Raw genomic sequence first — 26212 nt, forward strand, 5'->3', positions numbered from 1 at the left:
TGGTATGTTGAATAAGGATTCATCACTCCTAGGGTTTTGGCTAGTCAACGCTGTATAAAGTCGCCACTCTTCTTCCTTTGGTACAGATAATGTCATAATACCTGAAGGTCCATTAAACTTTAAGGATGTTGTTCCATTTGGTAGGAACGTAATCTGCGCTTGTAACTTAGATAGCATATCACGTCCCAGCAATTGGACTGGACATTCAGGCATATAAAGGAATTGATGTTTTACTACGTGGCCTCCCAATGTACAGAGTCGACTTTTAAGAACCGGTTTTGCAGCACTTCTTCCAGTTGCTCCTATTACAGTAATAGTTCTTCCAGATGGAGGAGCAACTAGGTCAGTCACCACCGAATGTTCAGCACCAGTGTCGATCATGAACGCACTCCTTTTTCCCCCTATTGATACATCGACCATAGGCTCCGCTCGACCAAGGGGGATGGAGCCCGGTCGGTATCAATAGTCCTCCATGACCGTGTCAGCCAATCCTACAAAGTCCCTACCTTCTCTATCGCGGGACCTTTGCGCTGCTGGATAGTACCTATCTTCCCTTACACTTCCTCTGTTCCCATTACTCCCTCTATTACCATTGCTCCCTCCGGGGCCTCCTCTACCTCTCGCTCTGCCTCTAAAGTTTCCATAACCTGTCCTAGGTCTCTCTCTCTCATACTGTTCTCTTCGCGGACACTCATTTCTCCAATGCCCTTCTTCCCTACAGTATGCGCACTGATTTCTACTCAGAGGTTCCTCATTCCACTTACTATCGCCTCTATCTGGGCCCCGTCTATCTACGCCTGCGATCGCTACCGCTAGCATATCAGCCTTTTTACGCATCTTGCGCTCTTCCTCTTTCTTTGTCTCTGTTTCCCTGTTCATATATACTTTATTCGCTACCTCCATTAGTTGGGTAATAGACATACCTGCAAACCCTTCTAACTTCTGTAGCTTGCGCTTAATATCTCCGTAAGCTTGGCTGACAAAGGCGGAGTTCACCATTCGGGAATTATCTGCGTCTTCCGGATTAAAGGGGTATACAAGCGGTATGCCTCCAATAATCGGTCATAAAAGACACTGGGCGCTTCATCACTTTTCTGAATCACCTCAACTGTCTTCGACATATTAATAGCTTTCTTTCCTCCGGCTTTCATGCCAGCAATTATAGCGTCTCTATAGGCTCTGAGTTGAACCATATCTGCGCCATTTACATTCCAGTCGGGATCGGTATTAGGGTAATGTGTTGCGGCCCATGCTGCCGGATTGGCTTGATTCAAAGCACGGGCTCTATCCTCTAGCGCTTTAATGGCCGCTTGATTAATCCTTGTCCTTTCCTCATTATTAAACAAAGTCATTAATAACTGCTGGCAATCAGCCCATGTCGGATTATGTGTCTGAACTATCGAGGTGAACAGATCGGTCATAGCTTGTGGTTTCTCAGTGTACGAGGAATTGTGGGTCTTCCAATTCAAGAGATCGGTAGTCGTGAACGGGACATATACGAAGACTGGGTCAGCATGTGCCATTTGACCTGCGGCATCGATATAGGCTGACCCGGGATTCAGACGAAGAGGCATCTGATAATGTTTTAATTGTTGGGTACCGGTCAGTTGTCGGGTTAGTATAGGGCTACGTGGAGGGGCGTCAGTTATGGGTTCCAGTCGGGGGGAAATAGGGCATGAGGATGTGGGAGCTTGATTTTGGGAAAAGTTAGTAAATAGAATACTCCCAGCCGAGCTAGAAGAAGCTTGACCGGAAGTTTGAAGTGGCGCCAAATCAGGATATTTAGATCTAACGGGGGTTGGTTCTGGTTCCGGAAGGGGAGGTTTAATACGAGGGGGGGTGGATTCTGTACTAGAGGATGAAGCGGAAGTGGATGAGGGCAATGAGGGGAGGGGTATAGAACTTCCTGCATTCGCGTTACCTCTTCCTGTAGGGAAGTAAGGGGGCGGCAAAGGGATCTCGGACTCAGGGAGCGTGTCCAAAATGGGCCTAACCACCGTCCTAGTGGACAAACAAGTCCTGGCCACCATGAGGCGACATTGCTCCTCGTGGCATATCTGAATCCATTTTGGCGAGTCGTTTACGGCCTGTCGGCCTGTCTCCACACTATTAACACTCTCGCTAGACGGCTGAGCTCGCGCTATCTAACAAGATATACACTTTACTAAACAATCTTTAACACATTTACAATCCCAACTAATCTATTGGCCAGTACCTTGAATGGACTACCTAAAACTATGTACACCCGTTTTGGTTAGCCACACTGCCCAAGCACCACATATAGCGAACTAGAGGACCGAATTTACACAGATGCCTCTTAGTCGATTACTCTATCAAAAATCTAGTGGGTTCCAAATTTACACGCCTTCCCACTTAGCCAAGATAGGTTGAGAGCTAGCGAACCGAATTTACACAGACGCCGCTTAGTCTCCCGGTCCCTCCGACCTAGCGAACAAAATATACACCCTAGAACGCTAGTCTAGACAAGACACCGGTGTCCGGCTAGGGCTATTTACACCAGAACCCCGCCTGACTAACCAAATCAAACGGTCTTACTAAAGAGCGTTCGATTGAGCGGTGCGCCTTCGCTCCTTCCCTCCGACAGAGGGGGCAGATTCCATACACAATTCAAACCCCTTATGGGCCTACCGCACAATCGGTATACCCCTAGTGGGTCTGCCGTCTAAAACAGCAGCTGTCTTACCTCCTCGTTCCTGAACCTGAGTTCACACTCATCGACGGGGACACCCCAGCACTTCTTACGTAGAGGCCGATGATCTCCTGGACAACAGACCAGTGGCGCCGAGACGAAGGGAGGTCCACGCAGAAGTTCAGGGGTGCAGCCGTAGAGAACGTGGGCAAAGATAGACCGTCTCACGCCTCTGCCTCTCAGCTACCGTTGAACGATGAGTTTCCCGGCCAATGCACCAAATGATACCGGAGAAACTGACGGAAGCCAAGCACAGAGAGATGGACACAGGTTTCTTCAGGAAGGAAGAGATTCTTTATTGGATCACCGATCGGGACTCAGAGGGACTAATGTCACCAAAATACAGCAAGTTCTGAGCCCCGGACAATAGTGCAGGCTCCTTATATAGGCACATAACTCCTCCCATATTAAGCTCCACCCGCACATTCTCTTGACCAATCAATACAAATAAGAATTAACTTCCTGCTTGACCGCATGGCCTGTCCAGCACAATGGAGGAGGGGAATACTACATCCTGTATTCTTGCACATGCTCCGTACACTACTGATCGTATCTTGCCTCGTGCAACCAACTGATCGATACGTCAGCATATGCACGTACACATGCCACGTGGTAATCTCGGCCTACTAAATTTATTTTTACCGAGATTCCACCACAGGTTTTGTATTTAAGCTACTGGAGTTGACTATTTTTAGTATTCTCGTGCGTCCAGTTTTAATTTGTTTGCTCTTTAAAAATAACTTTTTCATTAAAGTGCATTGTTATGTTTCAGTATTTACAAGTAAGTGCCTTCAAAGTTATAATTAATTGAAATTTAAAGAAAATACAAAGCATTCCGTAGATATGCATACAGTAAAATGTCCAAACACTGTCTGTATATGAGGTTGTGCATAACTGTGTGTGTATATGTGTGTCTATATGTGTACCTGTGTGTCTGTGTGTCAGTGTGTGTACCTGTGTGTCTGTGAGTGTGGTAGGGCTGAGAGGGGCGGCAAACTCAGGAGCATTAGAATATAAGCTCGTTTTAGCAGGGTCCTCAAAATCCTCTGTTCCTGCTGTCCAGCATTTCTTGTTGCAAATACATGTCTGTTAGTTCACCTATTGTACAACGCTACAGAATTTGTTGGCGCTTGAATAATAATTAGGACTGTAGTACATTTAAACATGTACTACATCACCTGGTTTGTCATCAAGCACATGCATAATTTTTTTTTATACCCAGTGTAGGGCTGTGTAAAATAATTTGGTATTTCAGAAAAAAGTTTTCTGTGCCCCAACCTAATGTTTGAGAGGTCAGATGGGTCAGAGCTCTGTTTGCACAGTGACCTTTAACCCACTTTTCTCCCCTGGCAGCTATAACATGCACACAGGAAGGAATCCTTGAGACGTGCACAGCTTCTTGTTTACCACAATCAGCTGACCTGACAGCCTGGCTGTGATTGGCTAGAGACTGGCACACACCTCCATCCCCCCAATACCAGCCTTCTTCACTCCCTACTTCCATTCATTGCACAGATAGCGGCCTCTGCAGATGGGGACACTATGGCAGACACAGAGCTCCCCAAACACCGGGACACTCTGTGCCTGTTTGATGTGGATGGGACCTTAACCCCTGCCAGACAGGTAGATATCAACAAAGCTCACTATTAACCCTGTGATAGATGTATTTCATGTAAACTTCCTTTAAGCGGATTAATTTAGCTCTAACTGCTACTAATTATAATCTTAATGCTGTCCTCTGTCAGATTTGACAGGTTAATTTACAAAGAGAACATTTTTATTTTTTATATTCAATTTTTTTTTTTTTTTGCAAAATCATATTCCATCCATATTTGCACAGCTATGCCACTGCTGAAATGTGGTAGCAGTTTACAATATCAGCATGTATTCTTCAAACTTCTTATATCCTGAAAATCAATCTGTTAACTAACACTAAGCAGGGTCATTCACTAAAACTGAGAATTATCAGGAATTCAAAGTGGTCTGAAATTAAAAAATTCACTTACTGTAGTAAATTACCCTATACATCTGATTTTCAGTAATCTGTCACATTTCTGCGGGGGTCACTTTTTTTTTTTTTTGTATTGTCTTAAAATATGACTATTGGTGTGATGTGTTTTACATAACCTGTATTGTTGTGTATTTAAGAACCATTTAGAATTTTAAGAAATATGATTACATTATTACATTTAAGCAGGTTATTAAGAAAAACATGTGCATTGATTTAAGACCTGTATATATTATAAAATCTTTACTCATGGATAACCACTAACTTGCTAAATTTAAGCCTGTATAGAAAAGATAGAAATTATGTTCTAAGATGTCTATATTTAAAGACACAAAGGACCATAACCACTACATACCACGGTAGTGGTTATGGTGCTAGGAGTGTCATCGGACCATTCCACATTGGATGTTTTGGCTACTTACTGTTGGCGGCACTAGGGCACCCTTGGCACAATGAACACTACAGCTAGCTGTCCAATTATTACTTGATGACTGATGCTTTATTGAAACCTTTGTTGACGATCGTAAATGAGCATATTGCTGTCATGTTAATATATATTGTGTGTTCTACTCAGTAGGCTATTATTCTTGTACTCCTAACAAAATATTTACTGCCCTAGAATGACTCTATAAATAACTGTTTGATAACTTGCAAAAGTGTTTGCCTTCATGCCACATTAAACTGACATGCACGTTCAGCGACACTTAACATTGAACAAACAAAACCATCTGGTGATAGCCAGTTTGACATCTTTTTGCAAATGTTTTTTTTTTTTTTTCTTTTAACTGTTGACTAGTGTTGTGACTCACACTGGTCCTGCACGTAGAAGGGTGTTAAAGAAGCTAGTTTCCTGTTCTAGCGCTGAGTCAGAACCACAACAAAGAGTACTCCAATATGTTCTATTTTAATTCTCTGTTGTAAAATGTCCATTCATTTGGTCTAAGCTGAGCACAGAAGATCCAGCCTTATTATTATTATTATTATTAGTAGTAGTATTAGTATTAGTAGTAGTAGTAGTAGTAGTAGTATTTATATAGCTCCAGCTCTTTCTGCAGCGCTTTACAATAAAAGGGGAATTTACCAAATGACACAATAACAAAATGTAACCGGAACAATAGGTAGCTCAAACGAGCTTACAGTCTAGACGAGGTGGGGTATAATAACACAATAGAAAGGGTATTGAGATAGACAGCAAATAGACATGGTGGGAAAGTAGCAGAACTGGAGATGAGAGTGGACTGTGGCCCTATAGGAGAGACCAAGAGGAAGGTTTGAGAGATAGAAGTTACTCTTTTAAGTTGGAATCGACAGGTTTTAGCAACAAATTGGACATGAGGTGCAAAGGTGAGGCCAGGATCAAAAGATACACCAAAACAGCGAGCTTGGAAAGGATGGGGTGAGGCAGGTACCGTCAACCTGCAGGGAGAGTGATGGAGGAGGATCAGTGTTTTGAGGAGGAGAAATAAGAAACTCAGTTTTAGAAAGATTGAGTTTCAGAATGCGGGAGGACATCCAATCAGAGATAGAAGAGAGGAAATTGACGACATGTTGTAGGACAGCAGGGGGGAGGTCAGGGGAGGAGAGATATATCAGAGTGTCGTCAGCATACACGTGGTAGTGGAATCCAAATTAATCAGTTTGCCAAGCGAGTCAGTATTGAGAGAGATCAAAAGTGGACCAAGAACTGAACCTTGAGGGACTCCGACTGAGACAGGACAAGGAGAGGAGGTGATGTTGGAAAAAGAAACACTGAAGGAGTGTTGGGAGATATAGGAGGAGAACCATGAGAGGGCTGTGTCACAGAGACCAAGAGATTGAAGAGTTGGGAGAAGGAGGCCATTATCAACATTGTCAAAGGCAGCAGAGAGGTCAAGAAGAATTAGTATGGAGTAGTGGCCTTTTGGATTTGTCTGTGATTAGGTCATTTGTAGCTTTAATAAGAGCAGTCTCAGTAGAGTGGAGGGGGCGAAAGCCAGATTGAGGAGGGATTTGGAATTTAGGAAGTGAGTCATACGAGTAAAGACAAATCTTTCTAGCTTTGAGGAAAAAGGAAGCAGGGATATAGGATGATAGTTGGATGTGGAAGACTGGTCTAGGAATGGCTTTTTTTAGGATGGGTATGACAGTAGCATGCTTAAGGGGAGCAGGGACAACACCAGATGAAAGAGAGCAGTTTAAGATGTGTGTTAGGCTGGTACAAGACAAGAAGTGAGAGCTCTGATGAGGTGGGAAGGTACTGGATCAAGCGTACAGGTGGTGGGACGAGAGGAGAAGCGCAGCCACCTCCTGTTCAGTAGCTGGAGGGAAGCCTTAGAGGGTAGGGATGGTATGGTCCAAGTGAGGTTGAGATGAGAAGGGGGAAGAATTCATTCCTTAACTGTGTAATCTTGTCAGTAAAATAACATGCAAAGCTATCAGCTGAAAGATTAGTTTGTGGGGTTGCCACAGCAGGGCGAAGAAGACAGTTAAAAGTATTAAAGAGATGCCTAGGATTGAAGGAGCATAAACTAATGAGAAAAGAAAAGTAGGACTGTTTAGCAAGGGTGAGGGCTGCACTGTATGAGCGCAAGACAAATTTATAGTGTAGCAAGTCTGATAAGGTGCGAGACTTCAACCAGCAGCGTTCAGCTGAACGGGAGAATCTCTGGTAGCGGGTTGACATAGTGTGCCACCGATGGATGCGCGCCCTCCTTGAGGAGCGTGCTTGGAGTGGGGCTGCAGCATCTAGGGCAGAGGTGAAGGTAGCATTATATGAGGAGATAGCCAGAGAGGGACAGGATATGGTAGGGATAGATGAGTGTTTGGAATGGAGATCAGCTGAGAGTTGCTGGAGGTCAAGAGAATTCAGATTCCAGGGGGTTAGGTTGAGGCAACAGTTGTGGCAAACAAGAACAGTGAAATTCCTAATGTTTACATTTTTGATAACACTTAAAGCAGTTTAGTATACATCACATTGATTAATAACACACATGACCGTCATGTAAGGTCTGGAAAACATAAATACCTCCCTGGATTATTTTGCTATAACATTCGCTTGTGTGAAAGGTAAACATCTCTGTTTTCACTCCCCCTGCTTATCTACAAACGTGTGTTTAAGATCATACAATCTTTAACTATACTGGTTTAGAATTATTCTTTAACATAATAACATAGTAATTGTAGCCTGAAAACAAAGTCTCCCGCCAATTGTAATATAGTGTGTGCAGATATATATATATCCCCGTTGCTAATGAGGTCCAGAAATAAAACAGAAAGTCAACATTTCCTTGCATCATAGAAAAGGTATACATTCTGTCAAATTTCAGAATGCTGGGTTTCATCTTGCAAACGTATTATTGTTATTAAGTGTTCTTGCATAGCAAGACCACTTAATGTTATCTCATATATATTATTCTTATTATAGCCAAATTTACCACCCTAACTCCTCCCACAGTTTTTACACTACATAGACAGTAATATACCGAAACGTGCGGATTGTTCCCGATTCTTTTGCTATTACTTTGTGAAATGTTTCGTCGAATGGTTCACGAAATATCGTCGTTCTTGTGGCAAAATTGGTCCCATAGGAATGAAGGGCAAAATGTTCAAAACTTGAGTGGGAGCTGGCAAAAGCTGAAAACTCAGGACATGATTTCTAAACTGCCACCACTCCCTCATTTTCAAGCCCACCTACACAAATCGTATATCAAAACGTTCAGCTATTCCTGGTGCCACTAAACATGTCCATGGCTAAGCCATAGTCCTGATAGTTTTCACAATATGACCAATTGTTTGCAACTCACGCCGTCCATTGACATACTTTGAAACTCCACTCTAGCCACCTCAAATTTGAAGGGCAATATCTAAACTGCGACTGTGCCTTCATTTTTAATATTTCAGAGACACTGGGAAAGTGGGGAGGAAGGGAGAGACGCTGGGAAAGTTGGGAGGAAGGGAGAGACGCTGGGAAAGTGGGGAGGAAGGGAGAGACGCTGGGAAAGTGGGGAGGTAGGGAGAGACACTGGGAAAGTGGGGAGGAAGGGAGAGACATTGGGAAAGTGGGGAGGAAGGGAGAGACATTGGGAAAGTGGGGAGGAAGGGAGAGACATTGGGAAAGTGGGGAGGAAGGGAGGAGGGAGAGACACTGGGAAAGTGGGGAGGAAGAGAGGAGGGAGAGACACTGGGAAAGTGGGGAGGAGGGAGAGACACTGGGAAAGTGGGGAGGAGGTAGAGACACTGGGAAAGTGGGGAGGAAGGGATGAGGGAGAGACACTGGGAAAGTAGGGAGGAGGGAGAGACACTGGGAAAGTGGGGAGGAAGGGGGGAGGGAGAGACACTGGGAAAGTGGGGAGGAAGGGGGGAGGGAGAGACACTGGGAAAGTGGGGAGGAAGGGGGGAGGGAGAGACACTGGGAAAGTGGGGAGGAAGGGGGGAGGGAGAGACACTGGGAAAGTGGGGAGGAGGGAGAGACACTGGGAAAGTGGGGAGGAGGGAGAGACACTGGGAAAGTGGGGAGGAAGGGGGGAGGGAGAGACACTGTGAAAGTAGGGAGGAGGGAGAGACACTGGGAAAGTGGGGAGGAAGAGAGGTGGGGAGGAGGGAGAGACAAAGAGGGAGAAATGAGGGAGACACACAAGGGAGGGGGAGAAAGAGGCAGAAGGGGGAGAGAGAGACTGGGAAGGAGAGGGGAGACATTGACACAGTGGAGCAGTGAGGGGAAGAAAGAAACATACAGAGTGACTGGGGGGAGACAAAAAGGCACACAGAGGGGCTGGAGATAAAAAGAGACACACATAGCACATAGGGGCTGTATATATCATTGGTGGATGGGGGGGCAACGAGGCAATTTCCCCCCCCCCACGAGGCTTTCCCCTGCCGGCCGATCTCCCTCCCCGTTCTGCAGGCACCGTGCGGGCAGCCGGCAAGGGGGGGAGGAAGAGCTCTAGCAGCCCCCTGGGTCCTTCTCGCGTGAGCACAGAGCGTTGCCGCAGTTTCCACGGCAACGCTCCAGCTCTCACGAGGGTGAACTCTAGCCCTGGAGCTACGGGCTAGAGTTCACTCTCAGCACTGCGACCACCTGGGATTCACATCTGCTTAAAATAAATCTGCACTTTTGTTTATTTTGAAGCCTATGAGTGCGCTTTTTACATTAGAGTAATTTTTTATTTAAAGTTATCTGTTCTAACACTATACTGGCGCAACGCATTATGGGGCTGGTAAATATTTTTTTTCCAGGGCTGCTTTTAATTCCCAGTCCGGCCCTGCGAATAGGGGGTGGACCGAACATCGCATATGTTCGCCGTCCGTGGCGACCGCGAACAAGCTATGTTCGCCAGGAACTATTCGCCAGCAAACTGTTCGGGACATCACTATTTCCCTGGTCTACAATCAAATGGACTCTCCAAGCGCCATACACTACATATGTACACGCTGTACATATGTGCTCTGTGGCGGATCTACCACCACACACTGAGAGGGCCCATCAGGTAGCCCATGCACTAAGAGCCATCCGATGGACTTATCTCCTAAGGCGCCTGATTGTGCGCTGTCTCTCTCTAATAGAGCAACTGGGCCCCTTTAAACCCTTAACGACCTAGGACGGTTCAGGACCGTCATCGGCATTTTTGAACCGTCCTATCGGTCTTATGTACTTACCCGATCGCCGTCGTTCCCCTGGCGGCGATCGGCGTGGCTCCTGTTGTGGGGAGACTGCCTGCAGCCCAGACAGTCTCCCCATGGCGGATTAGGACCCCGGGGGCCATGTGATCGCTCAACAGAGCAATCACATGGTCACAATAGGTGTCCTAGTGTCTCCCTGCTAGTGTAAAAAAAAAATAAAAAAATAAAGGTTAATAATAAATGAAAATATTCTATGTGTGTGTAATGTCATACTAAGTGAATTTTTATATTAATATGTACTTATATTGATATAAAAATACACTTATAATTAAATTACACACGTGTATATATATAATATAATAACTATATATTGTGTGTGTGTGTGTATGTATGTGTGTATATATATATATATATATATACATATATATAATTATAAAATACAAATAATAAGTAAATTAAATAGAATTTTTTAAAAATAATAATAATTTAAAAATAAATTATATATCTATATGAAATTTTATTCTAACTGTATTTTGATATTAATATATATTTATATCAAAATACACTTAGAATGCAATTGTATATATATCTATGTATATATAAATACATAAAAACAAAACAAAATATACATATGTTCATATACAAAATTACGTAAATAATTATATAAATATACACGTAGACTTGAAATATATAAATATGCATATATCTTTAAATTCTACATGCATTTTTATGTAATGTTTTCACATAATTAAGTAATGCAATCAATTGCAATTTGAGGGACCTGCCTGCCATCCCAGGCCGAAAGTGCAGAGAATTTAATTTGCTAGCACTGTATTTTACCCTGTAACTTTCTATGACACCCTAAAACCTGTACATGGGGGTGGCGTTTTACTCGGGAGACTTCACTGAACACAAATATTAGTGATTCAAAAAAGTAAAACCTATCACAGCGATGATATTGTCAGTGGAAGTGACTTTTTTCACATTTTTCACACACAAACGGCACTTTTACTGATGATATTGTTGTGATACGTTTTCCTGTTTTGAAAGACTAATATTTGTGTTCAGCAAAGTCTCCCGAGTATAACAGTACCCCCCATGTACAGATTTTATAGCGTTACATGGTCAAATATATGGGTCAAATATTTTTACATTGAAAATGGCCAGGTTGGTTACGTTGCCTTTGAGAGCGTATGGTAGCCCAGGAATGAGAATTACCCCCACGATGGCATACCATTTGCAAAAGAAGTTAACCCAAGGTATTGCAAATGGGGTATGTCCAGTCTTTTTTAGTAGTCACAAACACTGGCCAAAATTAGCATTCAATTTAGTTTTTTACTTTTTTCACACACAAATGTGAACGCTAACTTTGGTCAGTATTTGCGACTAGGTGGCTACTAAAAAAGACTGGACATACCCATGTTGAATACCCTGGGATGCCTACTTTAAAAAAAATATGTACATGTGGGGTGTTATTCAGAGATTTATGACAGATAATAGTGTTACAATGTCACTATTGATACATTTGAAAAAATTTATGTTTTGAAACCGCAATATCCTACTTGTACATTTAGCCCTAAAACTTGCAAAAAAAAAAGCATGTAAACACTGGGTATTTTGAATCTATTTAGCATTTTTTTTTATTCGCTTTTGTAGATGAGTAAAAGATTTTTCAAGTAAAAGTCAAAAAACGTATTTTTGTTTAAATTTTTCACCTTTTTTTTTTTTTATTAAATTACATGAGATTATATAAATAATGGTATGTAAAGAAAGCCTTTTTTGTCCTGAAAAAAACCAATATATAATTTGTATAGGAACAGTAAATGAGACAGCGGAAAATTACAGCTAAACACAAACACCACAAAAGTGTAAAAAGAGGCCTGGTCGCAAATGTACAACATCGCAAAACAATCCAGTCCTTAAGGGGTTAAAGATGGCAGCCAGTGCTGGGAGGAAGTGAGGTATCTTCTTCCAAGCTAACACCCATGTGATAGGAAAGAGGCACAGGAGAAAGCAGAGAGGAGGGGTTAGCCAGACCCTAACTCCCACCAGCTCCAGCCAGCAGATGCCACACTCCAAGAGGTAAGAAACAGAGGGTGGCTAAAGAATAACCAACGTATGTGTGTCTGTATCTGTGTGCACCTGAGTATGTGTGTGTACCTCTGTGTATTTGCACGTATGCCAGTGTGTGTGTGTGTCTGTGTATATGTATGTGTGGCAGTGTATACACTGCATACAAATGCACATCAGCATTCACACACACATACTCCATACAAAACCATGCTTACATTCAACCACACAAACACTGCTCAGTGCTTAATATAGCCGTGCAAGGATGGGCAAATTGTAGATCCCTACCTGGCAAACATTCTGGGACTTGTACGGCATATGGGGATCTACATTTTGGCCACTCTTATGCTAGAGGGGGCCCCAAAAAAGCATCGCACCCTCTCTACATTAGTTCCACCACTGCATGGGCGGGCCCCCTGCAGCCTGTATAGTGAAGAGGATGCTCAGCACATGTGATCTTCTGCTTCCAGAAGCTTTCTCCAACTCTCGCAAACCCCGGCCACTACACACATCATCCACACAAACACACACTGCATTCACTACACAGGCACTAAACACACACACCGCATCCACTGTACACACACTGCATCCTTGTGGGCGGACCTGGGCGTGGACACTGTGGGTGGATTAAGGGGTGGGCCCCAGGGGCCCAAAACTTAAACTGTGTTTTAGAAATATAGAAAGACATACAGTATTATCCCCTTTTAATTACACAAAACATTATCTATTTTTATATTTAAGATGTCCAAATCACAATAATCAAATACTGTATGTTTGGAGATCGTAGTTGCTAAAATTCTGAAAAAAACATTCCCAGGGATACTTTGAGAGAGATGTATCAAAGTGCTGCCTACACTTTTATGTCTAATTTTCAGAAAATATTGGCTGCAATTTGTTAGAAGGTGTTTTTCTTCCCCATCTGTTGCTTCTTTTTTTGCTCTATCCATCTTTTTGAATATATGCCATTTTTCAGGCAACATAACAGATTTATTGGTCTTTCTGATACTTTTTTTCCCTCCAGAATATCCCTCCTCAGAGCCACGTTCTTCTGTTTGTGTGGTTTACAGGAGACGGGGCTTGATCTTAAATGCAACCATGCTATGAGCCTTCCTATTAGGTTGCAGAACTATTGGAGAGTGCCCTGATATTTAGGCCCCCTATTGAGCAGGTGTAGCCAAAAGATAGATCATCATTGGCTGTATAATACTTTGCCAGCTGGGGATCTCCAATTTGCCCAAGCTTGAAGGTTTTGTCTGTGTGTTTAGAAATATGTGTGTTTGAATGCAGGGATGCATTTGTGTGTAGTGCTCTGCTCCTGTCTCCCCTCCACCACCCTGTGTTTCTATTCCCTGCATAGCTCTTTGCGCATCAGGGGAAGTAAAGTGTAATCACTTCCTCCCGGCTGTGCGGGGAGGACTGCAAGCTGACAGGGGCCCAGGAAAAACCCACGGGACACTTCTAAGACCCATTTTGCTTCCATCATCATTTTTCTAATAATGTTGCTATTTGACATACATTTGTGTTTCGTTTTTTGTTCTTTATTTAAAAAATGTAATTGCCTTATCTATGTTTAATGCATGTTCCTCCTCCCCCCCCTGTCCCCCCTTCTTTGCATTGGCTTTTATTCAGCTATTATTAATTATTTGCCCCTACCTTTTAACTAAACATGCCATTGCAGCACATAGGGCACAGTTTCATATTTTTGGCCTTAAAGAGATTGTCACTAAAAATAAACCTTCTATAATCTGTTTCTATAACATTATTTCCTTGTGCTCTCTAGTTTTCATAAAATACACGAGGAAAGGCAGCGACCGCTTTTTCTTATATATAGCAATCAAGTAGATAAAACTTGACAATTGGAAGAGTTTGCGCAAGGTTCTTTTTCAGTTGCCAATCAAATCATGATAGGGCCCCTTTAAGCTGACAAACAATGTCCCAGCCGTATAGTTCAGCATGTACATTATTGAAGGCATATTCTTGTTATTAGGGTTGGTAAATAAAAGGTAGGGTTGCTAAGCAGCATGATAAAATGATAAAGGTCTGGGAGTTCCCTTGCAGAAACAACCATGCCCTGCTTTATGGCTAACCGGTGTTTACTCCGTATTTCTATATTAGTCTTTGTAAGTGACACAGGAGTACAGCGTAAGCACAGGCACTAGGACCCTGCAGAGAGAGCTTCAGCAGTCCTGCAGGCTGACGACTGGCCAGGCAGGTCTCTTAAGTGGGCAGGCTTTTACATCACTGGCAATGCCCCCTCAAGGCTCATCCACCTGACTCGATCTCATACTTCCCAATGTTGGGAGTTATGTTAGCAGAATCATTGTGCTGACAATAGCACAGACAGTAGCAGAGGTTTTAATTAATGGTGCTATGTACTAAAAGTAGGCAGTCTTCCTGGAAATCAATGGAACTTGCAAGCATGGTCCAGTGGTAATTCCTGCCTTTTGCAACACATTTCAGAGCACAATAATTTGATAAACCCCTTCTCAGAATACAGTATAGTGAACTGTAGTGGTTATGGTACCCTGGAACCCCCCCCGGCCTGCCCATGTAAGTAGTAAATGTAGGGCTAAAAATTTCCACTGACCATTGGCAAGTGAAAATCTAGCCCCGGTGTGTAGAAATATACCCCTAGTGAGTGTGCCACACAACCTCCAAGCTTGCAGTGGCAAATAACTTTTAAGGCCTGTCTAATAGCTTTGGATTTTAAGTTTTGAAAGGTTTGACTTCCTGACTGGGGTCCGCGGGACGCTGCTCCCCACCTCCTCACAGCCATATGTGGGAACTGGGTACTCCTGTTAGGAGATTTTTTACCAGCTTTCCTGAGCTAAGCCGGGCTGTGTAGGGCCAACACACTGGATGAGAGTGTCAGCTTATCTCTGAGCATAACTCAACGAAGAGTGCTTCTTGCTGGAAGGAGGTGAGATCCCAGGTAAGTCCTATATACCTAAAATGTTTTGTTTATTTATATTGAGGGGGAGAACATTAGGTCACAGATGCCATCATAACCACTACTGCTTTCTGTAGTGTTTATGGTGCTGGAACGTTCCTTTAATGCTAAGCCATGATAAGGTGTCTGCGGACTTCAGGCACCACAACTAGTACGAGTGGTTATGGTGCCTAGGTTACCACTTTCAAATTTCCCTACAGTAAAAACAGTACTGGCAAATGTCATACTAGCCCAAAACTCAACATTTTCTTTAAATGGCACGTTGAACATTTTAACACACAAGAATTGTTTTATTCTTACACGTACTGAGTTTAAAGACTGTCCTTAAAAGCCCCTGTGTAGGTTAAGCAATGAGTTCATGACAAAGATTTTCTTTATTGACCTATGAAACAGGATTACCTATTTGAATTGACTGTTAACCTGGTTTACCTTTGTGTAAATCTGTCTAAATATGAACTGTAGTGATAGGCCATGAGCCTGTAATCTTCCTCATTATGCTGTCCAGGACAGTCTGTGCCAAAAGAGAGCCAGTCTCTCCCTCCCCTCAAGAAAGGGATTACTGTGTCTCCAGAAACCTATTGCATACGAATAGAAATTTGAAACAACATCTTAGGCATTACTTCACTAAAGGAGAAACCCTTTATGTATCAAAGACTGATTGGAATACACATACAGGTATATGAGTACATGGAATTGTATTTCATAGATGGTATGTATTCTGGTGAGAGCAATCCTGAAGCGTACAGCCTAGGTTTCATGACTCCTAGGGCAGAAGTGTTTTTTGACAGGTACATGCAGATACAAAGAGGCAAAGACTGGCACACACGGCCTCAGACAAGCACACAGACAGTCCTAGTGCATCACAGAGCTCCACAGCTGTAAAACACAGAATAATGTGGTTTATTTCTGTATTAGAGTTTCACTATAATAAACTTTACAATTGCTGGTGACTTGACTCTGGTGTCTTCATAAGTATGATACCAGACGTCAAAGTGGGACAGGGGACAGAAATGGTATTTTGAATGCATTTGGAGGCTCCTTTTGCATTGCTTGTATGCTAAGGAGGCATTTTGTGGTTGAGTGTGTGTGTAAATAGATGTTTGTTTGGTAATGTAGTATATGTGTCTAGGGGCTATAAGTAGGAAGTGTGTGTGGGATGTAGTGTTTGTTTGTAGGGAATGTAGTGTGTGTGTAGGGCATGCAGTATATAGAGAATGGTGTGCTAGGAATGCAGTTTGTGTGTGTGTAGCCTATGGTAGCCTATACTTTTTTTAGATTTTTATTTAAAAATAGAATATTGTTTTATTCTCCCTCTGTTTACCTTAGGGCGGGGATGGAGGAAATCACTCCTATACCTGGTGGTCCAGTGCAGAGAGCCTTGGATCTCTCTGCAGACCTTGGGTAGTGGCGCATGCGTGCAACTCTCTGAGCTGCCCAGATCTCATGGGAGCCATCACACGTTTTCTCTAGGCTTTCCCTTCCGCCATACAGTGTGTGGATCTCCCCACCAACCCAATAAATGTACACGGTAAAAAAAAAAGGTCTGGGGCAAGAGAGCTCCAGCTCCCCCCCCCATACACCCTGTGTATGGTTATCGGCACCATACACAGACAGACATACACATTGATATACACACAGACTCCTATACACACAAATTCATGCATATACTTATATACACACACATTCATATCATATATTTAACAAACCAAACTCTGTAAAGCAGTTAATATACTAACCTAATGAATTTGATGTGCAAAATTTGAATGGTACCTCTTTTTTTTTTTTTTTTTGGACCAGATTTACTTCACAAACATCGGTATTCTGCAGCCTAGGCCTTTCCCTACTGGTTCCAGAGATTAACACAAGGGAACCTGTTCCAAGCGCCCTAATGCTGATGGAATGCTACTGGAAGACCAGCCAGTGGTGTGTTACGTTCAGGGTATCCCTGGAAAGGATTCACTGACCAGGGTTATTTTACAGATATATGTAGGACCACAAAGTGCCCGACCATTGTTAAAATGGTCATTATAGCCCAGGTGACAAACATAAATAGCCATCAGAATATAAACTTTCACCTTTTCAACACAACTTTTTAAATAATTTTTCAAAAAGGAAAATGCCAGGAAGGCACTGTAACCCCAAATTTCTCCATTATAGTAGTGTTTTTATAAAAGGAGAAAAAAAATATATAGATATATATATTTGCACGGAAAATAATGGTGGTGCGGCTTTTAATAATGGTTTTGTTACATACAGAGAGAAGATTGTGTTATTTAGAAGGTAATAAAGAAGTTGAATACATTATTTTATTCGCCTAAACTATCCTCAAGGTTTTTGTTTGTTTTTTTAATTCTATATTTTTGTCGTGCAGGTGTGTACATAGCAGGTTGAAACGCCACAACAGCGTACACGTTATTTACATGGCAAACAGTGGCATGAGTAGAAGCAGGGTTTATAGGATAATGCATATACAAGTGTAGTAATGTTTACATATGGCAGGTTAAGTGTTAGTTGGGTACAAATATCTAGTGCGGCGTATTCCGACAATACTCAAAGGTTTCTGCTTAGGTTAGTAGGTATGTGCTTGTGAAGGTTTTAAAGTCACGGCTGGGTCGCCGTGGTGCTTCCGCTCTTATCTGAGCGTTGACCCGGCGTTAAATTATATGCGTAGTTAAACTTAACGAGTAAAAATTACAACTTGTAAAAACAATGCCAACAATGTTATGATAAGACTGGGCTGCCTTTTTATCTTACTGGATATGAGGATTGTGTGGGCTACAAGGCTATTACTTGCGCTCAACGGTAACTGTGTATGGGCTGTTGGAAGTTATGCCTTTTGCACAAACTAGTTGTGAGTGGGTCACCTGACCAAATAAGAGCAGCCCGGTGAGCTTCAAGGTTTTTTAAAATTTGTTTTTATTGTTGCAGAGTTCTGTATTATGCCCAGAGAAGAATTAAGATCCCACAGGGCCCTAGACAGGTTACTAGTCTGAGCCCCCCCACCCCCCTTTCATTCTTTACATATGTAGGTATGGTGAATAAGTCCATGCAATTTTATGGTTCTGGTGCCTCTGTCTTACAGCAGGACCCTAGGTACTGATCAAGGCTACCTTATGATCAATCTAGCTCTGAATATACCTGTGTATTTCAAACCATAATTATACCGTTAATAGGGCTAGTCTGACTCAAAACTACTGCAAGACCCATCTGAGATCAACACGTGGTCCAATTTAGCTCCGGGTATTCTATATATTGTGTGTCTGGGGAGATAACTTCCTTGTTATCACAACTGGTGCCCTCAGCACATTGATAACGCTCAACAGAAGATAGAAATGAAAGGATCACTATAGGGTCAGGAACACAAACATGTATTCCTGACCCTATAGTGCTAAACCCACCGTATAGGTGGCTCGCCCCCGAATAAAAGTTTAACCCCTTAAGGACACAAGATATGTGTGACATGTCGTGATTCCCTTTTATTCCAGAAGTTTGGTCCTTAAGGGGTTAAAACTCACCTTATTTCCAGCGCTGGCTCCGCCCCCATTGTGACATCCTCAAAATGGCCCATAGGGAAAACATTGGATTGGCTAAAATCGGCACGGGGCGGGGCCAAATGCCGTTTTGGCCAATCAGGATCTCCTCAATGCATCTCTACGAGGGAAATTCAGCATCTCCATGCAGGGCGTGGGACACTGAACGGCAGGGCTGCTTACTGTGCAGCCCTGAGCCAGGAAGCCCCTCGAGTGGCCACTTGCAGGTGTCTCTAGGGGCAATGTAAACACTACATTTTCTCTGAAAAGGCACTGTTTACATAAAAATGCCTGAAGGCAATGATTATACTCACCAAAACAACTACATTAAGCTGTAGTTGTTCTGGTGACTATAGTGTACCTTTAATGTTGGATATGTAATATTATACATAGTAACCTTTTAGAAGTGATTTATAACTACAATATATATATATTTTTGTTTTGCTCCTTTCTAATGGCCTAGAACTGTTGTTATTCCTGTTTTGGGTGTGACTCCCGACCTGCTACCTATATCAGATAACCTGAAAAACATCAAACCTTTGTACTAGTCCTGGTTGTTGTTATGAACCTAATCTTATCTTCTGAAAGTCGGGTCCCACTTCTTGTGCAAAGAATGTGTGCACATATGTGCTTTATAGATTCAGTGCATATAAATATGTCATTAATAAAACTGTACTTGCTATAACACTAATAATAATGTATCTCACACAGAAAATGTTAAAGCGGCACTGTCATGCCGAACTTACCTTTCCTCAATCTCTTCCTCTTCTACCCCTCTCTCAGGATCTGTTCTTCTTTTCTTCCTGTCTCCTTTAGTTTTCTTTAAAACCATAAGACAAAGTAGGGACTCTTTGTCTTATGGGATTCCTCCGCTTGACCAGCTCTGACCAGCGGAGGAGCAAAGTGTGCTTCATTTCCGCTGGTCAGACCAATTTTCCCATGATCCCTAGCTTTCCTCCCTGTTCCCACAATGCTTCCTGTCAGTATTGCCAAACGTCCTGTCACTTAGACAGAACGCCGGCAAAACTGCCGAATTGCATCCTAACAGAATTCTCCATTGGTGTTAGGATGCAATTCGGTACTTTGTTTGTATCGGAATTTCATTCTAATGAATGAAACTCCGATCCTATTCATTGCCGCGGCTGCATCTTGCAGCCGCTTAGTAGATAACTCCCTAATTCCCACGGTATCAGGGAACTATCTACTAAAAGGCTGAAAGACCTGAATTGGTCTTTCAGCCAACTTTACTAATACTAAGTAAAGATTACTTAGTATTAGTAAATAATATGCCCCTACTCGCTATACCGCGAGTAGGGGCATGTCTAGTAAGCAGTGAGCAGCCTGTGGCTGCTCACTGTAAAAAAAAAAACAAAAAAAAAAAACAATAAACACCCCCCCTCCCCTGCGCGGGGGTTAAAGATTGGGGGGGGGGACCTACTGTCCCCCCCCCCGGCCCCCACCCCTGCGCGGTGGGTGGGGGCCCTAATAAAACAATAAGGGGGGGGGACCTACTGTCCTCCCCCCCGGCCCCCACCCCTGCGCGGTGGGTGGGGGCCCTAATAAAACAATAAGGGGGGGGGACCTACTGTCCTCCCCCCCGGCCCCCACCCCTGAGCGGGCCCTGCCACAGGCTGCTCACTGTTTAGTGGACATGCCCCTACTCGCGGTATAGCGAGTAGGGGTATTGGGGAGATTTTAATCTCCCTTGTCCTATTATGGGGGTCATATTGACCCCCATAGAGTGAGGGGGGACATGGGGGGCTTAGGAAGTGGCGAGGAGCACTGCTCCCTGCCGCTTCTATAGTTACATATTACAAGGAGGGAGCTGCACGCCGGTAGCTCCCTCCTTGTAATAAACTGAACGAACAAACTAACACTGATACACAGTGTTAGTTTGTTCGTCTGATTTTTTTCTATTCATTCATTCGTCTGTCTGATGAATGAATGAATAGGTGAAATTCCCGTTCGCATGTCCAGGTGTTTCACTGGGCATGTGCGGGAATCTCACAGTCTGTGTAGTGTGGGTAGATGACGTGTCCCACAGGGACTTCACCTACCCACACAAAGATGGCGCCGCCCTGAATAAAGATCGGGGCAGAAGATAAAGAATTAAAAAGAGGTAATGTGGGGGGCTTAGGGGCATTTGGGGGTGACTAGGGGGTCGATTGGATGTAGTGGAGGCGGGAGGGGGGTTAAAAAAAAAACGGGATTCGGCATGACAGTGCCGCTTTAAGCACTGCAGATTTCAGACATCTATCTATATATGTTTTTGTATTTGAACAATGTTGACATAACATAATTTAGAGAACATCAATATTATGATCACACAAAGGAGTACAAATGTGATAAATTAAAAAGAAAAAGTTTCAGTCAAACTTGTTATTTGTAATCACTTTTACAGTGTTGAAGATACAGTAAATGTATTTGGAAAATCCCCTCCAATTTATATGAAACTTCCAGAAAAACGTTGCCATATAAAGTAATTTGATCGACTATAGCAGAATTGGTTCAGGTCTCCCGACCGTCCCAATTTTAGCTCTACCACCCCTATTCCAGGGTCCTGTCCCACCATCCCAGGATGTGGGCGATAAGGGAACTTTCCTGAGGCAGCACAGCGCAAATGCATCATTAGATGTGCTCACGCTGTGCTTCAGGCTCTAAGAGCACGCAGAGAGGGCCAAAGCACAGCTGTCTGCATGGTCTTCAGTGATTGGGGTAAGCCTAGGCAGGATTGTCCACCTTCTAGGTGTGAATGCCCGTTATAAGGCCCGGACTGGCCATCGGGCAAACCGGGCAAATGCCCGGTGGGCCGCGATGGCCAAGGGCCGAGACCACCCTGGGAGATCAAAGGATTTCCCCGGCCGTAAACACAAGCCCGATGCTCAGTGAGCGCGGCCCAAACATGTAGGAAAGTCCCTTGACGGGCCCATTGCACATAGAGGCAGAGCGGCGCAGGGAGGAGCTGAATTCATCCTGTAACAGCGCGTCTCTGTGCTCTGTTCCCGCGAGAGTCGGTTACTGAGAGCGTTGCTGCCGGTTACCATGGCAACGCTCTCAGTAACGTCGGAGCTCCTCGGAGGAAGCAGCCAGAGCGGGCACTTAGCCTAATAGACCACCATGATACCCCTCCTCCCTTGGCAAAAGGTAACAGAAGGGAGGGGGTAACAAATGTAGTGTTTGTTTTTTCAACTCATTATTTAATTTTGCAAATATAATTTAAATGCATTTAATATCCCCCCCCCCAGCACCCTGAATCCCAGTCCCAATACAATCTCTCTACACACAAAAAAGCCCCATACACACACACACACACACACACACACACACACACACACACACACACACACACACACACACATAACACCCCTGTATATACACACTAGAGCCACATACATACACACACACAAATCACTCCCTGTACATACACACTAGAGCCCCATATATACACACACACAACACCCCTGAACATACACACTAAAGCCACATATACACACAAAACATCCCCTTTATTACACACTAAAGTCACATGTCGTGTACACACACAGTACAGCCTATATTATTATATATGCATGCTACAGTCCATATATATGCATATGAGAGCCCCTAAATACATGTATATGCATACTACAGCCCCTATCAAATATATGCATGCTTCAGCCACTACACACACCATCTAGACACACACTACACCCCATAGTTAAATACATACACTACATTTTCCTGACACACAAACACACTTTACAGCCACTGGAAACACATACACACTACAACCACATAGTATATCACAGACAGCCTGCTTTACACACACTACACCACAAACAACTTCCTCTTCGCCCACAGTAGTCATCAGCAAACGCACTGCAATTGTGTGATTAGATTTGCTTGTGCTGTGTAAAACACAGGGTTTTGTTTTCATACAAGAGCTCTTCAGCATGAGATGCTCTGGAGGGACAATAAAGTAACATGTTCACAACCCCTCTCTGTCCCTGCCCCCTACGGGGCTGCTCTGCCTTTAAATGCCCGGGACAAATTTTTTTTCCCAGTCCGGCCCTGCCCGTTATATGAATCACCAGTGACCCACCACATCCCGATGTTGGTAAATATGTTGACTGTCATTTCGATAGCTATGTATAGATTTTAATTTGATTTGGAGAGTGTAGGAATGGCATAAATCAATATGTAAGAAATAAGTAATTGTAAAGGCAATTGGGGTGTAACCTTATTATAGACTCGACCGGTTCTTTGATACTTTCATAAAAATGGCTTTATGTGTAATGGAAAACATTTGAAAAGCAAATGACTGGTTGAGCACAGCCATTAATGCTCATGTTCTGTAAGTCCCCAGTGCTTCTTAATGAGAAACTTTGGATTGGACCCAAGATCATCAATTACAATCATGGGCTTTGGCGAGGACACTATTTATTTATTTATTTATTTATACTATATTTTACCAGGAAAGATACCTTGAGATTTCTCTTGTTTTCAAGTATGTCCTGGGTCATTTTGTTTTTCAATTAACACAGGGTTGGGTTAAATCTTAAACTAAAAATGAAAACCTAAATGTTAAAAATATATATTGTAGTGTTTCTTTATTGTTTGTAATGTCGTTTTCAGTGTTTTTATTTTTGTAAAATACATGTGCATTATAGCCTAATTAGTGCGAACTCCAATTTTCTTACACACCGGAAAAATGGAAGTCAGCGGCAACCAATAAGTGGTATTTCCATATGAGTATTCCACTGGGAACCCAACTGTCAAATGCTACTCCTGTAGTACTTAGTTCCTGTAAGATTGGGCATATTTATTCAACTTCCTCCAATCTGCTGGAGCTGCAGGCAACAACCTAGAACTATGCTCCATATCAGTTGCTCCCAACTATCTAGTTACTGGTAGCTTGTAGGCACCCTGATAAAAGACATCTTCCAAAAACACCTACCACCTCTTGTTGAATAACATTTCCCTTTTCGACATGCTCCCCTTGTCGTTCAGGGGACCCATAAAACCCTTACTCTTCACATCATCTTGGCAGACAGAATTAATCTAGCCAAGATGGAAAGTACCCAATGACCCACCAAATTCTCCAACTAGCAATATGTTACAATCACCCTGAAACCATGAGGAAATGGCACACAGGTTGACAAATTCCTCTGAGAAATGTAATTAAATATGTCACAAAGTCATGCATTTCTGCTGGTCCCTGTAATATCTTGTTGGAAGGAGGGGTAGGGAGAGCTAGAGTTGAAGAACCCTTACCCTGGCTCTCCCTTCTTTTCCTTCTGAACAAGTTATTACAGGTTATGTTATGCATGGATGTGTATTTACTAAGATCTAGGTCTTAGATCTTTATCCAGCACCTAACTGTTGTTTTTGCTTGCCATATATTTTATTACACATATATGGTTTTCAAGACATTGTATCTTTATACTGTATTGGCTGGACTTCTGTGAGACATCTTTGACACTTGAACCATGTAGTATATAAACCAATAAAAATTATACATGGGGAGGGGGGGAGAGGGGACATGTGCAAAAAAAAGATAGGAAATTAGTTTAACAGTGTAACGTTTAAACAAAAAGTCATCTCTTCACAGTACAAAGTTACTGTATTCAATATCAAGACACCAGCAACCAGCTTTATTCCAAATGGTGCACAAATGTTATTAAAACGCGTAATTTCCATCTGGTATAGCCAGTTTTGTCACAAGGTCATTAGAGCTAGTCTATTAGGACAAAGAGACAGATAGGAAACGCTGGAAAAAGCTAAGCGAGAAGAAATAAAAAGGGGTGAGGAGAATTTCAAGTGACGAATAAGGTGCAGCAGCGAACAAAGATTGAAATGCAGTGAAGGTAAGGCGGGTAGATTGGGCAATACTTTAAGGAGAGAACATACACTATTAGGTAAGATGGGATCTCGAGGATCTAGTATAGACATTTAGTCTAACCAAGGTTGAAGGTAACCATAGAGCAGGACTATTACCTAAACCTATCATGAAGAGCAGTTCACAGAGCTTCACTGTCATGGAGCTCCTGTTCCTTCGTCTGCTTCTACTGTAGGATGGACGGTATCTTTTGCTTCTATTGAGCCATCATAAGAATTGTACCAGGATTCAGATGTTTTGGTTTATTTGGAGATTTCTGAGATGCACCAACAAAGATCCAGGCAGAAGGCAAGTCTGGCCTGTCCACCTTACAATTCTTTATAATATTAACATATGTATTATCTAGGCCTTTAATATGTGCATTCTTGATTAACTTTTTCATAAATTGAAATAAGACATTTTGTCAAAATGAATGTATCCAAAATAAAGGGACACTCTATAAGCAACATGCCAGCTACTGCTCAGCGTAATTGTTTGTCAAACCTTTTGGGCAGCTAACCCATCCTCCAGCGTTATCAGTCTGCCACTGCAGTCATGTTGGACAAATTTTCCATTGATTATGTGGAAGTGTAAACATTGTATTATCAATGCGGATAAGGTGGACGCAGTCAGGAAATAGCCCTATATTGGTAAGCAACCATTTTGGTTTGACACAGAATCACAGAGTCACTTGCTCCCAGTGTGCGTTGGGTACATAATGACTGCACTGAGCTGTAGAGGTTATGTTGCTTGTGGTGCCCTTGAGATCTTTCATATGATATATGATTTTAAAATGGGGTGTCCAATAATGCTATTAAATCAGATTTTCAAGACTCCCTTTGTAATGAAAAATCAGCAGTGTTTTAAGATCTCCTGCCTGATTCTGGCTCGCAAGGACTGCATGAACAACTTTTCACCTTTTTCACTAGGCTGAATGGTTTAAGGGTTCTAACAAATGAATGCAAATAAGCTGGATATTTAAAAATATGTACCACAACAGTATGTTGAAGTACAAAAGGTCACAAAGTGTAGCCCAAGCAAAAAAACAACTCCATAAACTCACTGAACCATATGTTTATATCCTCTAGTGAAACTTTAACACCATGGTTACAAACCCTTTTAGAAAATATTTGCCACACTTATTATCTTAATTTAACTCTCACCCACATTATTTGCCTTTATTTACCTATTCATGTTACAAAGTGTGTAGGATTTATTACATCTCTCTAATACTTGATGTTACTATAGTCTAAACCCCCCTGGGCTTTAGCCCATATCAACAGATAACACCTCCAACTAGGCTGCATCCGAGGCCAGTGAAAAATCCCACCCTTTAACTACTACAGCTCTAAAGTCCTCACCCCAACACTGTATTTGTATTCTCCTATCTCTATTCTTCTGCATGGGTCTCTCTCTCTCCCAGTTCTCCTAAACCTTCTTTTGTTTCTTTCCATTTAGCCCTAATAAACATTACTTTAGTAGTGTAACC

At 42.7% G+C, this 26212-nt stretch overlaps 1 protein-coding gene across 1 annotated transcript in view; it reads left to right on the top strand.

The window, feature by feature from the left end:
- The first annotated feature begins 4147 nt into the window (after positions 1 to 4147).
- Positions 4148 to 26212, top strand: part of PMM1 (phosphomannomutase 1) — a 31566-nt gene continuing 9501 nt past the window's right edge. Inside the window, exon 1 of the mRNA XM_063426365.1 lies at positions 4148 to 4333. Coding sequence (XP_063282435.1) covers positions 4253 to 4333 — 81 coding nt within the window. The 5' untranslated portion in view covers positions 4148 to 4252. The remainder of the gene's footprint in view (positions 4334 to 26212) is intronic.

Source organism: Pelobates fuscus, chromosome 7 (assembly GCF_036172605.1).
Source record: "Pelobates fuscus isolate aPelFus1 chromosome 7, aPelFus1.pri, whole genome shotgun sequence".
Lineage (NCBI taxonomy): Eukaryota > Metazoa > Chordata > Amphibia > Anura > Pelobatidae > Pelobates > Pelobates fuscus.